This window comes from Aedes aegypti, chromosome 3 (genome assembly GCF_002204515.2).
Source record: "Aedes aegypti strain LVP_AGWG chromosome 3, AaegL5.0 Primary Assembly, whole genome shotgun sequence".
Taxonomy (NCBI): domain Eukaryota; kingdom Metazoa; phylum Arthropoda; class Insecta; order Diptera; family Culicidae; genus Aedes; species Aedes aegypti.
The window spans coordinates 50,878,993-50,894,402 of NC_035109.1; the positions used below are offsets into that span (position 1 = coordinate 50,878,993).

Consider the following 15,410-nt stretch of genomic DNA (forward strand, 5'->3'; position numbering starts at 1 on the left):
CATGTATGACGTAGGGAATATAACTCTGAGGAAAATGACTAGTAGATTCATTGAGTAGAAATAAGTGGCGACAATCTTATTTTAATATGGTTTTACATTGCCATAAAAAGAAATACCTCTTTTGTAACAAGCGTATAAATAATCTAATTCCAGCTGAAGTAGAAAGTAGGCGTTGTGAAGCATTGCATTTGCCACCGAAAAGTGAATCTTGTAGGAGACTGTAATAGAAGCCTAAGGTAACTTTACTCTTAAATATTTACTATAATAATTGACTATTGCTAGTTTCGAGAAATTGTTGAACAGACAAGGCAAGTGACTTTTTTTAAGGATATATGAACGTAATGGCCAATAAATACTTTTAACAACAAAAAACGAAAATAACGAACTATGTACTACTAAACAGCCAATTGTGTTAAGACTTGACGACAATTGACATTTAAGATTCTAGTCTTACGTAAAAGACAGGAGTAATCAAAATAGCACTTAAATGACAAATAATTCACAACCATTTCGACTAGACAGTACAGTGGGATTCCGTTTTTGGCAACAAAATTGAAATTTTCAGTTGCCAAAAACGGAACCGTGCTAAAATCGGAACCCATATTTCAAATTTTATTGTTCAACTATTGGTTTTGAAAGCATCATTACAATGTTAATACATCATTTTTATTAAATCATAAGGCGTTGAGACTTCGAAAAGGTTTACTTCGAAGCATTTTCTCGAAGGGTTATACTATGCTATGAATCTATAGCTCCGTAATATTAAATCTAGCAAACGATTTTCTGGTCGTGTTTTTACGCCTCAACGTCTTCAATTATTTTTTAGAAGCTTTATGCATAATTTTTCTATAAGAGGGCCTTGTAAAACCAATAATCGCATAAGTGACTTTTATTGAAGAACTGGACATTTTCTTAAAACTATTAAAACTGTTATTTAATGAAATTTAAAAAAAGTTATGATACACGACATTTTGCTGTACATATTTGTATCTATTATTGCGGTGTGTTTTTACACAAGCAATGTATATAAATCCATAATAATGAAGACAACGAGACAAAATTTATGATTGTAACTTTGTGTGAGTCATAAATTTTTCGTTGCTGGTGCTTTGTTCAAACAAGCTGTTCCAAATCTGAAGAACAGTGTTTTATTTTATTTTATCACCTTCTGGCAGACTCAAGTGGGCTGGTCACTCAATATGAATGCCTATGAAAAAAGAATGGTCTTAAGTTGAGATACTGGTGGAGATTATTGGTCTCATGAAACGTTGCCTATGTATGACCAATGACCATTCTGAAGTAAATAAGCGCGTACGCGAGTTCTTAGTAGTTGGTGAGATTTGGGAAAACATCGACGAAAATGGAGATCTGGAATGTAATCGGTGTGGAGTTGACATGCTATTCAAGTGACTAAAGCAACAGACACGATAATATTTACAAAAATTTACAAATTTTAATGGTATTGAAAAATGTTGCCAAAAACGGATCCATTTTGTTGCCAAAATCGGGGGGTGCCAAAATCGGAGCATGCCAAAATCGGAGCATGCCAAAAACGGAATCCCACTGTATTAGTAATGACGCTACTATTTCAAAAAATTCTGATGGAGCTGCTTATTTTCACAATGCTTCCTTTTCTCAGAAGCAAGGGAATATGGGCATTTAAAAAAAACTTCCACGTCACAATACTAATGAAAAACAGTGTTCATGTGGGCGCAGGCTATCGACATGGATGGAGACACCATCTTCTATGGTGACAGAGGGCTCGATTGGCTTGTCAGATAGATCGGGCCGGGACATCCTGTCTACTGCAAATCGCTGCACTTGATATAGGGCATGTCCATTGCCTGTGTGGGCGCCATAGCCTAGTCCGTCTGAGTATTGGTCCTGGTAGAGGGGAAACTTGGCAAAAGCCAGACCGAGGGTTCAGCCTTGACAAGTTAAGCTGTCAGGCAGCTCCAACTGAATCCCAAAAAAAAAAGAAGATTTCTTCATTGATTTTTTACAAAGATTATAACAAGCGATTTCTACAAATAAAATGTTCAAGCATTCGTTCACAGAAATCTCCTCGAATTCTATCTAGGATTCCTTCTCGGCTTTCGTTATGTATTCACATTAATGTTAAGCCATTCAAAGATTGTTCCAGAATTAATTATCGGATTACTCTACTGATTTGTTCGTAAATGATCTTAGAATTCCACTGCTAATTTATTCAGAGATTCTTTCAAGAAACTAACCGAATTGTTCAAGAATATTACTATAAATTTAGTTAGAGCTCTTTTCAGAATTCCTTAAGAACTGTTTTTAAGGTGTTTTGGGCAACTGCATGATTCGCTTTGGATTTGGAGGGGTTTTTCTCACACAAATTGTCTGAATGCTCTAATAAGCACTTCAATGCAACGCATTTTTTAGCGAAATGTGTACAGAGAAGGTTTGAAAATACCCCTTGCCGAAGTAAGTCAAAAGTGACAAGATCCTGTGAAATTGCCCAAAGATGAACATTAAGTATAGAGAGGAATGGTTGCGAACAACACGTGAAATGTGTTATTTTTCATAATATATGAAAGAGGGTTTTTGAGTTTTTGAATTACGAATTCAGCGGCTTAGGTGTCCTGTACTGGGAAATCTCCCCCAACATATTGATTTTTTCAAAAATGTTTGTAAATCTCTAAATATATTTTTTAAATTCTCTAAGTAGGTCTCTGAAATATTTCTTGAGGAATCCCGACAAAGATTCTTTCTGGGTTTTTTAAATAGATTATTTCAAGCGTCACTTCAGGAATTGCTCATCTAATTTCCTTATGCGTTTTTCTAAGGATATTTCAACACATTTCTTTAATTTATCAGGAATTTCTTGAGGGATTCCTCACATGACTGCACAAGTTCTTTCTTGGAAGTCTTTGGGTGATTTCTCTATATATACCGGCTAGAGTTTTTCCGATTTTTTTTAATTAACTCGGGGGTTCCATGTGGATTTTATTTTTGGACATTCGTGTTCTTGTACCTTTAGGGATTCCTGCAAAAAATCAAATTACCATTTATTCCCTATGAAACTATATGTTCCAGCGATAACTTGTTTAGGTTTTTCCATGCATCTTTTCGAAAAATATTTCTAGACTTTATCCCAGATTTTTTCCAAAGATTTTATGCAAGAATTTCTCAAACTAATATTTCTTCTCCTACAGAAAATCCTCCATACTAACCTCACAGAAATAAAAAAAATCTGAAAGGAATTTTATCAGCAAACTTCTCCGAGTATTCTTTTAGGAATGGTTTTGAGATTTTATTAGGAAATCCCTATGAATTTTATCAGGGATTGTTACAGATAAACAAATGTAGGACATTAATTTTAATCGCTCTATTATTCGAAGAACACTCGTTCTACAGTCATAAATAGCCCACAAATATGGGTCAATGTTTGATGAAATGCATAAATATTCATCATTTATTTTGAGGACTTGCATTGCAGAATTAGCTCTCATTTGATTATGAAGCACGATCAAAGCAAGCGAAAAAAACATCTCATCTGTTGCGGTCTATAATCGATAATGTATCGCAAGTTGTAACAAGTCTGATAAATAGGAGCAGCGAACAAGAGCCCTTAAGAGAGAGCGATGATAAAATCCATGTTTCGCGCTTGTTTGCCGTTGGGGGTAGGTGTTTCACTTTACTGGCACGGTTTGAAGCTTGTTTAGAGGGGTTTTATCATGCACTGCTATCCCCCCGAACGGATCACAACTTTGATCAGTATACAATAAACATACTCTTCAAAGTGTGCTGCATGTTATGATAGTTACAGAGAGCGATACGTGAGAGATTTTCGCAATTTTCTCAGGATTCTGGGCAAGATACATAAATATTAACTCATTTTTTCTTTAATATCGCTGAAAACATTTAACATTTGTTAGCTTAAAATCCATACAGCTTTGCTATCAGTTTTAATACAATTTGCTACATTTTTGCCGTCTAAGAAAATAAAATGTCAAAATTATAATTTTGTATGCATAGGTTTTACCATCTTGTTCGTTCCCTACCGTGTGAGCACGCTGTTACTAGGTTGTAATAAATTATCTTTATCCGGCCCACTAAATTTAATACAACGTAGGAGAAGACATCCTTTCATATAAATTTCTATTTAAGTATAAAATACCTAGCCGTAGATTCATTATAAAGAAACCTTGAATGCCACATTTGATTTCTTACCAAAATGTCCGGAACTTTGGTAAAAAAAACTACTTCATAAAGAAATGGGAATGGGGTTTTCACTGTTTTTTTGTTGTTCTACCCATATGAAAATTTTTTGTTCAATGTTCCCCACACCGATGTACGCCGCCGCCGCCGGTGCAAAAATGCCCTGACGCCGCCGCCGATTGAAAATATTTCGGCGCACAGGTCATCGACACGTTAATGCTTCCAGTGGACGATTTGCCCTTTGAAGGAAGCACCACACTAGACAACGGATTAGTATGTAACGCCCAGTGGCACAGTCGAAATACATTCCTGACGAAAAGCTTTCCGTACTGAAGCGGGAATCGAGCCCACACTTCTTGACACGATGCGGCTAAATGCTTGGTAACACTAACCGCACGGCCACGAAGCCTCACAAGAATTCCTTATAATATAACGTAATAGAAGTGGTCACAATAACGGCATCTGAAAGATCCGGAACATCCGTAGAAATGGTCATTTCTGAAAATCATTTATTTATTTATTTATTCATCCAAACATATCAGAAATCATAATTATAAAACACAACGGATGATTTGGATTGTTCATGGATATAGGTGACCATTATAAAGCACTTAAAAATAAAATTGTTATCTCGTAAAAAATAGTGATCCTTTATAAGCCGACATTTCTGTCAAAGCCAAACGAACATGCGTTATGTTTGTTTTGAACTTTTCTTGAGGAGTAATGTATTACGCTTTAAATTATTTCGGTAAAAATTGTTTTCAATAGAGTAAAACATTTGAAATATTTTCCTTTTTGAATTTCTGTCAATGCAATATTTGGATGTTGATTTTTCCTCTTGTTTATTATTTTGGAAATGCTAGCTCAAAGCTCTAGCTTAGCTCAAAGATCTATAATCAAACAAAATACACTTTTAGCTATGAGAAAGTCATGTTCGTTTTACAATATTCTGTTGCCAAATCATTTTATTTTACTTCCGCTTATCTCTCATATAAAGGATCACTAGTAAAAATCAACCTAAACATACAGGTTTTTTTAAGGATGTCTTGTCATTTGTTTATGAATGTTAAAACCATCCTTTATGTTGTATAATTCTTCTTCTTCTTGGCATTAACGTCCCCACTGGGTCAGAACTTGCTTCTCAGCTTAATGTTCTTATGAGCACTTCCACAGTTATTAACTGAGAGCTTTCTTTGCCTAAGTTGCCATTTTCGCATTCGTATATCGTGTGGCAAGTACGATGATACTCTATGCCCAGGGAAGTCAAGGAAATTTCCATTACGAAAAGATCCTGGTTCGATCGGGAATCGAACCCAGGCATCTTTAGTATTGCTTTGCTTTGTTGCCGCGGACTCGGCTAAGGAAGGCTCCAATTTTGTGCATATGCCTTTGAATAGAAAAATCAAAACAATAGACAATACTTTATGCAAAGCTTCTATTTACATCCTAAATCTTATAAGATTTTCGTAGTAGCATCAGCATTTTAGATTATCATTTATAGATGAAGTTAACAACGAATTTCCGCACGGGTTTCACGGTGGTGGCATACTTTATGAGGTCCTTCCTAAGGTTATCGTGATCAAAACCGGTTTTTTAAGCTCAAATGTATTGCCATATTGCCCCGTATGGCCGTACTGCTCCGCCTTCCCCTACTTGCAGTTTAGAAATCGCTTTTTAGTCACTATTTTGATAATTTTAGTCTTAAAATTTACATTCGATATCTATTTCTTCAGCGCCATTCAGATATGCATCGTAATGCTACTTAAACCTTTCAATTATCTCACTTCCTTTCTTTAAACTAGATTACGAAATGTACACTATCGAAATAACTGAATTACGCCTTATTTATCTTTTCACAGATTTCATTTCGTGTTAGAAACCAAGTCAGTATTTGAGCAAGGCATAACAGAATTAAAAGTTACTCACGTCGAAACACACTATCCAGTCATCCTATCGACTGTAGAGTTCGGACCAAATCCATTCGAGTCCAGCTACACTTGCCCGTGTGCCCATAATGGACGAAGGCAGCGATAGACCGCCGACGCCGGACCAGCCTGTTGAGGAACCAGCAGAATCGACAGCGGATGCTGTGGATTCTGGTGGTACCGCAGCCGCACCTGCTACCGAGGAAGAATCCCAGGAATCTTCCTCAGTAGCCGGTACGGACGAAGTCGAAGGTCAACGGGTCGCCACGGGTGAAGAGTCTCAAGAAGGTGCCGGCGAAGAAACGCCCTCTGCCTCAGAAGCACCACCAGCAGTGGAAGAGATGGATGTTGACGTTGAGAAGAAGCACGACACCGGTAAAGATGACGGGGACAGTTTTGCTCCCACGCTGGACACTGTCCAAGAGAAGGGTGAGAGTCAATACGTCGACACCGAAGATGTGAAGGAACCGGTCAAGGAAGACGAGTCTAGTCGACCGGGAAGCGGAACCGGAGGCGACAAGGTGAACGAGAGTGAACTTCTCGACGATATAGAGATGACCAATGTGGAGGAAAACCAACATCGGGAGGGCGAAGAGGGAGCGGAACCGATGGACGAGACTGACAAGTCGCACGATCAGTCGACCACGCTGGATCCTTTCGATCAGGTGAAACATGCCGAACAGTCCAAGGATGAATCGTCGATCCAGAACGAAAGCAGCGTTGCTGGAGATGAAGTGGACAGCACGGTGGCTACCGCCACGGAAGCCAACGAATCGTCGACCATGGACGCCACCGCCAACGACGAAACCGATCACGTGGATGAAAGTGTAGCGGAAGGTAAGAGTTTTGGTATATAGGGAAGGCTGGTACGGGTCTCTTTTTGGGAATCAGGTCACTATTTTGTACTAGTCTCTATTTTTAATGGGAGGTCACTAAAGTCACTTTTAAACAAAAATGGTGTCTTAAGTCACTTTTTCCCTTTCAATCTTGGTACCAATTTTTAGAAGCTCCAGAAATGTTTTCAGAAATTCTCACGAGACTGTTCCACAGGTTTCTCAGGAGTTGCTTCTCAGATTTCTCGCACAAGAATTCTTCTAGTGATTTCTATTCTGGAGTGCTTTCAGGAGCTCCACCAAAATTTACTCTATAAATTCCTCTATTCTCTCAGGAATTCAAAACAGAAATTCTCAAAGGATACTTAGTGAAACTTATCCAGAGTTCGTTCCGGGTGGAAATGTTTCAGCATTCATATCCTCAGAAATTTCCACAAAGATTATTCTGATTTTTTTCTCAGAAACCATTGCAGGTTTTCCCCACAGATATTTTCGGTAATTCTTCCATCGAATTCTCCAGTTGTAGGATATCTTTCAAAGGCTCTTACAGGGGTTCTTCATCCATCAAGGATTATTCTAGAGTTTTTGAAAATATTATTTAAGGTTTTTTTTCGGGAGGTCCCTTGATGATGATAATGAGAGTTGATTAACTTTGTTTTTTTTTTTTCAATTTTTTTTGAAGTGCTTACAAATATTGATCAAGTTATCACTCCTATTCTTTATGAATTCAAACGAATTCTCAAGTAAAGTTTCTATATTCTTTAAAAATTTTAAATTTTTAACGATCTTCCCCATATGAATCTCTGGAAGAATTCATCAAGAAAATCCTGCGGGATATTATCCAGGGTATCGTGGTAATGTCAATAATTGTTTTTACATTTTTTTTTTTGGGGTATCATCTTAGGCTTTCTCAAAGGTTGTTAAGTTACTCCAAATATTATTTTAGGAATTCTCTCTTGCAATAGTTTATCTTGTATTTTAACAGTTGTTCGGTCAGTGGTTAGCGTAAGGGGCAGTGCTTTGGAAAGCCCAAGCAAGACAGTTTGTTTTCGGAACGCTGGGAGTTTATGTTTCGTTTTCTCGCGTTTTGCTGGGCAGTGCTTCGAAAAGCCCAAGCAAGACGGTTCGTTTTCGGGACGCCGATTAGTTAAACGGTTCGCGTTGTGTGAGTGGGAAAAAATATCCGTGTTCAGTCGAGGATGGATTACCAACTGGTGAGCTAGTTTCATGCTTAAAATGATACATTTTTTCATGACAGCGTTAATTGTATGTAATATTCAAACAAATTTTGTATGGTTCGTCACTAACAGGTGTCGGTATTATGCCTGTTTTATAAAATTTCTAAATACATGTATTTTCTTTCTTTAGCATTACTAAAAACATCTTTTGAATGGTTCGACATTATGGATGTTGACGTCTTTTTTAATTCTTTTATCAAAAATTTCTCGGGACAAAAGGCAAAACTAGCTTTAAGTTTAAGTCTTATTTTTCCTCCTTATCCATGGATCGCATCACTGACCAATGGTGACTCCCAGATCTTCTTCTTCTTTCTGGCGTTACGTCCCCACTGGGACAGAGCCTGCTTCTCAGCTTAGTGTTCTTATGAGCACTTCCACAGTTATTAACTGAGAGCTTACTATGCCAATGACCATTTTTGCATGCGTATATCGTGTGGCAGGTGCGAAGATACTCTATGCCCTGGGAAGTCGAGAAAATTTCCAACCCGAAAAGATCCTCGACCGGTGGGATTCGAACCCACGGCCCTCAGCTTGGTCTTGCTGAATAGCTGCGCGTTTACCGCTACGGCTATCTGGGCCCCAGATCTTATCCTCCCTCACTAATAAACACCCTTCTCGTGGTGATTGTGGATATGCAGAGGTATTCTCGGTCTCTAGAAGCAACAATCATTACTCCCTAACATTCCTTCCCCATCCCAACTGACTGTAAGGACTTGACCGGCGCCTTTATTGATCAACAATATTAGATCTGCTAAAATTGTACTTCGAAAACAAGCAGAAACTCCCATCCCTTATTCATTTTGATCGTAGTGCAATTCTTACCAGGTCCGATCAATCACGGAGTAGCAACCATTGACATGTACAGTCAGTCTATGTTTTGCTATGCTATTACACCAACACGAGAGAGATGCTGCCAGAGTTAATGCCTTGGCTATGTTCCATTTAATTTACTAATTCAAAACACAAATCCTCGACTCGAGCACAGTGGTGACACGATTTTTCCGGTTTTCGGGATTTTGCACTTTTGCTCGATAAAGGCAGCATGAAATGGAACTTGTTTATATGTATTACAACGGAATGATTGTGCTCTTGCTATTAGCGCTTATAGATTTCAATTAGTTGAAAACACAAGCGAAATATTAGCGATTGAATTATTTAACATTTTTTCCAATCATTCACCTCGAGATGGCTACCCGAAAACGATCATAGTGGAGAGACAAAAACTTTCAAGCAGTGTGTGAACCGTTGGCAGCGCAACGCCTGACGGTATTGATGCTGCTGCTGCTTTGTGTTTTGGTTGACTGGCAGAATCGATGAACTGTGGTGAATAGTGGTCACAGTTCCCAAGCCTGGCTACAACAAATACTTTAGCAGTGGGGACGGGTCTGCTGTGATGGTTAGAACACATATCTCTTACGCCGGGGACCTGGGATCGAATCTCATCCCCGATTATTTATGATCTTAAAGTTATAGTTTCTTCGGAAGGGAAGTAAAGCCGTTGGTCCCGAGATGAACAAACCTAAGGTTGAAAATCTCGATAACAAAGATAAAAAAAACCTTAGCACTCTACCTACTACGGAAATTTTGTCAAAGACTTGTTCAATATTTTCTCCATATTTTTCGACCAAATTGTATTACCAAATTATCCAGTATTCAGTACAGTAGGAGATCATCCGAAAATTCCTACAGGCGTTATTTCAAGAAACCTTAAAGGTCTATTCCAAATCTTTTGAAGATATTCGTTTAGGGATTTTCCCAGGAAATATTACAAGGACTCTTCCAGGAGTTCCTGCGCCGACTTTCCCAGTTATTCATCAAAAAGTTTTCATAGGGCTTTTCTCTAGAAATCTTCCACGGAATCCATAAAGCTTTGAGGAAACCCACAATAAATGCGATCAGATGATTCTCATGAAGTTTCTCCAAAAATGTATCTAGGAGTTTCTTCATTTAGGGAATGCTCCTCCAAATTCTATGAATGTTTCTTGAGTAATTTCTTAAGTAAAAACCATGAATGTTTAAAATTTTCAGGTATATTTTTTAGCGATTCTGTTCGATGGTTTTCAATCCGCCCTCTTTCCGACGACATTGATTGATTTGCTGATTTTCTTGAGTTGGTCGCAATCCAATGGAGCTTTGGAACTATCATGGGAAAGATAGGGTTAAGGAATTCATGCCGGGTATTTCTCACGGATTCTTCTGAATATTTTCTAACTATAGTATTTCCAATTTATCTATAAAATTCTCCACGACATCTTCAAGAGTCTAGGAGTCCTTTCAGAAATCCTCACAAAAGTTTATTTGGAATTCAGAATTCAGAAGTTTCATCAGAGATCACTGTACGATTTCTTTTAGAAGTGCCCCTGGATTATTTTTTTCAAAAATTACTCCAAAAATTTCCTTAAACATTTCTTGCAGACATCCCTGGAAAAATTCCTTGAACTAATTCATTAAGTTCAAGGTGAGTGAAAGCAAAAATTGTAAAACCCTTACCGCTCAGATAATTCTTAACGGATTCAAATGATTTTTTGTCAGTTCACTGGCCCACATATCTAGTTTGTAGAAGTGGCCAGATCAACTTGGAAATATTCCTGTGGCCGGAGTTATTCCGGTCGGTCACTGGGTCAAGTCGGGTAAAAAAGGGCTATTTTTTGGGACATGCCAAGTTACCTTTATTGTTTTGGAATGACAATCATTTTAATTTGCATAAATCATTAAGATCTGACATTCAACATTATAAATGAAGAGGATATACCGGATATACCGGATGTGGTCATTCGGACGTAATGCCCGGAAGAACCGGCTATAGAATTGTTGGATACTAATCCGTTTCAATTCTCGAAAAGTAGAAATCAAACATAATGCACTAAAATGCGTCCCAATAAGCTTGGTACAGATGTTCAGATACAAATTGGCCGCTTTATCGTAAGTTTGAGGCGTCCCGGGAGCCGAAAATGGTCATTTGTAGGATTAATCATATGCAATACTCATACTTATTCAATTCAATCGTTTCTCAAAAGCTTTACACTGATGCAATTTTCTTAAAGTTCCGTCAATGTGGCCACTCATTATAACCGATTCCGGAAATTATCTGTGACTTGAAATTTGCCTACCTCCAGGGACACAAACGCACAGTACCCTTCTCACCCGACCTGACCCAATGACCCACCGGAATAACTCCGGTCACAGGAATATTTCCGCGTTCCTCTGTCCATTTCTAGAAACTACAGTATTGGACAAAACATTTGCAACTTTTTCGATTTTCCATACAAAATGACCAACTTTGGTAAGCTAGATCTCAGTTATTTATCGTCCGATTTGAATGAAATTTCCACAGAACATCAGATATAACTTGAATTTTAACATATATGTTTGAGTGATTTTTCCAATCACGGGTTTATAAATTATAACGGTTTATCTAAAGTGTAATTTTCGACGAAAAATTCAAAACTATTTATCTCAAAATCTGATAGCCCTACACAAAAACTGTCTTCAGCAAACTTGTTCACCTTGTTAAAATCTACAACTTTGCTTAATATACCATGAAGCTATTCCTTCAATATGTTTAGTTATGTCATTTATAAAAAATCGTCAAAATATTGAATTCAGTCAAACCGTTACTGCTTTTCAACTTGTGATTGGAAAAATTACTTGCAAATGTTTTGTCCAATACTGTAGATATGTGTGCCAGTATACTGACAAAAAATCATTTGAATCCATTTAGAATTCGCTGAGCGGTAAGGGTTTTAGAATTTTTGCTTTCACTCAGGCCTATACGGGTTAAAGAATTTCTTCATTTCCCAGATAGAAAATTCCCGGGTTAAGTTCTTGAAGGAATGAACGAAATTGTTGTAGTAATTCGTTAAGTAGTCCGTAAAAGTATCACTAACTAAATGAACTGAATACATCTGAATACGAGTGGTAAGCTCTTAAAATTCAAATTCAGGGCTGTTACAACGGGCGCAAATTTCGTGATTCTCGCGGATTTCGCGATTTTCGCGGATTTGTAGCGCATGTTTTCCAAATCATGCGGAAAAAATTGCAATTACCTAGGTATATACATACAGTCGCGATTTCATAATAAGAAAATTTCTTTTTAAAACAGAAAATTCAAGTCTTTTCAATGAGAGCAGTAAAGTTCAGTTAGTATAGTCACTGATATCAAAAATATTGTTCAGGGAAATATAAAAAGCAGAAACATTTTATCTGTAAATTTTTTTTTTATTTGAATTCATTTTTCTCGCTAGTCTAGTCATTCAAGAGATAGTTCCTCTCTAAATTCTTAATGACACTAATCATAAATTCTATTGATTCTATTGTCGGCGATCTATAGTTTCTTGACTTTAAGATAAACAGGAAATAGAAAATTATACCGTTCAAATCCTGTGAGTTTGAAAGACATTTTCTTCCGGTAAAAATCCTAGAAAATGGCGCTTATTAAGACCACTCAGCACATTTGGATTGGCTTTTAAAATATTTGAAATCAGAAATGTGTCAAATTTACTGATCATGTATTCATGATATGTCAAAAAATATCCATGGAGAAATTGCCTAGTCGGTTTCTTCTAGTTTTCTTGGGTTCTGTTGGATGTCTTCTTGGTTCTTTCAGGGTGTCCATCCATCCGGGAAATCCGGGAAAAACCCGGGAATTACAAATGACCGGGAAAAATACGGGAAATACCCGGGAATTTGGAGAACACCCCGGGAAAATATGTATTTCAAACATAAAACTACCGGTTTGTTTGAATTTTAAGTCGTCTGTTATTAGTACTTCACATTATGAATAATTTTTGGTAAGTAGGATCTTTGAAACATTTCTAGAAGGGTACTTAAGGATTTTTGGCAAGGTGTTTTTCGAGATGAGTGTTAGATTTCCATTTTAGTTCTTGGTAAATATTTAATGAGATATTTACTAGAATCGAACCGATAATTGACCAGTATTTGAAAGTTCTTTCTGAGATATCACTGAAGTATTAGTAAATTGCTAATAAGATTTTGAGTGGATTCTAGAAAAGATTCTAGGCTGATTTTGCTTGAAATCCTTAGTAGATTTTTAGTGATTGGCAAAATGCTAAGCCAAAAAATGTTTGCATTTATTGGGAGATCTCCTGAAATCCTGGACAGATTCATTAAGAGTTCCCTTTGCCGGATTTCTAGGGTTGTTGATGATACTGATTCTTGATGAAGCCTTGTCAGGATTACTAATTTGACTAGTCTTTGATCTATTACAAAGTTATTATGAGGCCTCCGACGAGATTTTGTGTAGATTTCTGCAGATTGACAGCGAATTCTTTAAATCATCCAAAACAAATTTCGTAACTAGATCTTTGATGGATAAAACAATAACGAGGGCCTCTAGGTATTCTTGACCAGATTTTTGTTATGTTTTTGACAAGATTCTTGATATCTTGATCAAATCTTTTGAAGATGACTTGGAAATTGCAATCTTGGATTTATGTCAAAAGTTTCAGCCAGTTTCATAAAAGAACAATAACATAATTTCCAAATAAATAAAATTCCAAATAAATACCGTCTCTGTAATTTTTTTTTCTTGGGTTCAACATGAGTTTCATCAGATCAACTATTTCTCCATGAACAAGCCATGACTAACGCATAATTCTTAGGCATTCTTAGAAGGAAATGGATTGGCTATTTGTTTATATAATTCCAAATATTCTCTGAACTTCCTATGAATTGGGTCCTAAAATGTTTAATGAATTCTTGTTCTTATTTAATAATACGAAAGAGCATGTCCTTGCGACTATTTTAGCAATTTTTCAAGCTCAAATAACGGATATAACATATTTAAACTTTAATTTTAAAAATAATTCCAAATATGAACCTTGACACTTTTGATCATGTTTGACGATCACTTTGTCGAAAAAAACGCCACAGGGCTTTTAGTTTTAACCTGAGAGTTTTAACACTAGGGTTGTTCCTATCTGACATTTCGGAAGGGACACGGTAAACAAAATATACCCAAAATTTGAGTTTAAAATCGATACTCCGGATAATCGAGTCCGACCTGTATTATCCTTAGGAACTGAGATATTGTCAACTTAATTTCGGCAAAACCAGTACTTCGTTGATCTCCATCAGTGCATGTAACTATTTTTTTAGGAAATAATAATGTATCATAAACCTAGCTTGAAAATAAAAAAGTGGAAAATGGTCCACTGGGGCGAAATTGATTTTCATATAATAAAGTAAAAATAAGAATAATAAATTTCTCCATCTACTAAATGTGGGTCCCCTTATACTGAAAATGACGCAAAAAAATCTTACAGATTTTGCATTTGACCATTTTATTGTGAAGTTTAACTTTGGAAACTAGAATAATATACCTAAATGTAGTTTATTTTCCGAAATAAACGGTTCGAAAAACTACGCTAGTTATGCAGTATGATTTTAAAATCGAGTTCAATAGTTCAACAAAATTCATATACTATACTCAAATTTTGCATATAAACTTAGCACCAGCGGATTGTTTAGTACTGACTTTTCCAACAGTATTGCTTACACCTAAAAAAACTGTTAATATTTCTGTGCAAAACTATCCTTATAAAACTAAAACTGTTTGGCACGTATGAAGCATCCTTAAAAGATATTGCTTTTTGATACCGACCAAATTCGCCAAATGACCCGGATTACGGTAACATTTCATTAGTCCGACAGTTATTGACCAATTTACAGTACATTGCATTATACATTTAAAGCTCTTTCGACGTTTTATAAAAGATGCGTGAATATTTTGACTCGCAGATCCTTTCCTTATCCCACTAACCCAATATCCTTTCCGCGGAAACTGTGGATATGCAGAGGTATACTCGGTCTCTAGTAACAATGGTTGTCTAACATCCTTTCCCTTCTCTGATAACCGTAAGGATGTGGCCGCCACCGTTATCGACTTTTAAATTATAAGCTTTCGGATTGTGCATTTTCAGAATAGTAGCAAATTGTTTAACTGACATTTTTCCGATATTATATCTAGATACACAATGACTCCTAACCATCTTAGCAAGTGCCATCAGATTTCATATTCTTTAATGCTTTTTGTTAAATGCCGAATTACAGATGAAATTTTATTGCTTTTTATATTTTCCCACACCACATTTTTTACTTTCAAGAATCCGTCATCGTTATTATTGCCATCATCGATACTTCACAAACAGTTTTTCAGTTTAAAACTGAAACTTATACGATGAAATTGTGTTCACTGTGTTTCAGTT

At 36.6% G+C, this 15,410-nt stretch overlaps 1 protein-coding gene across 3 annotated transcripts in view; it reads left to right on the forward strand.

The window, feature by feature from the left end:
- Positions 1 to 15,410, forward strand: part of LOC5564550 (zinc finger MYM-type protein 4) — a 59,515-nt gene that overhangs the window by 17,701 nt on the left and 26,404 nt on the right. For all 3 annotated transcript variants that reach the window (XR_002501894.1, XM_021852015.1, XM_001648850.2), the window contains exon 2: positions 6,048 to 6,950. Coding sequence is in view for 2 of the 3 variants with exons in the window: in XM_021852015.1 (XP_021707707.1) it covers positions 6,203 to 6,950 (748 nt within the window). In the remaining variant the exon portion in view is untranslated. The remainder of the gene's footprint in view (positions 1 to 6,047; positions 6,951 to 15,410) is intronic.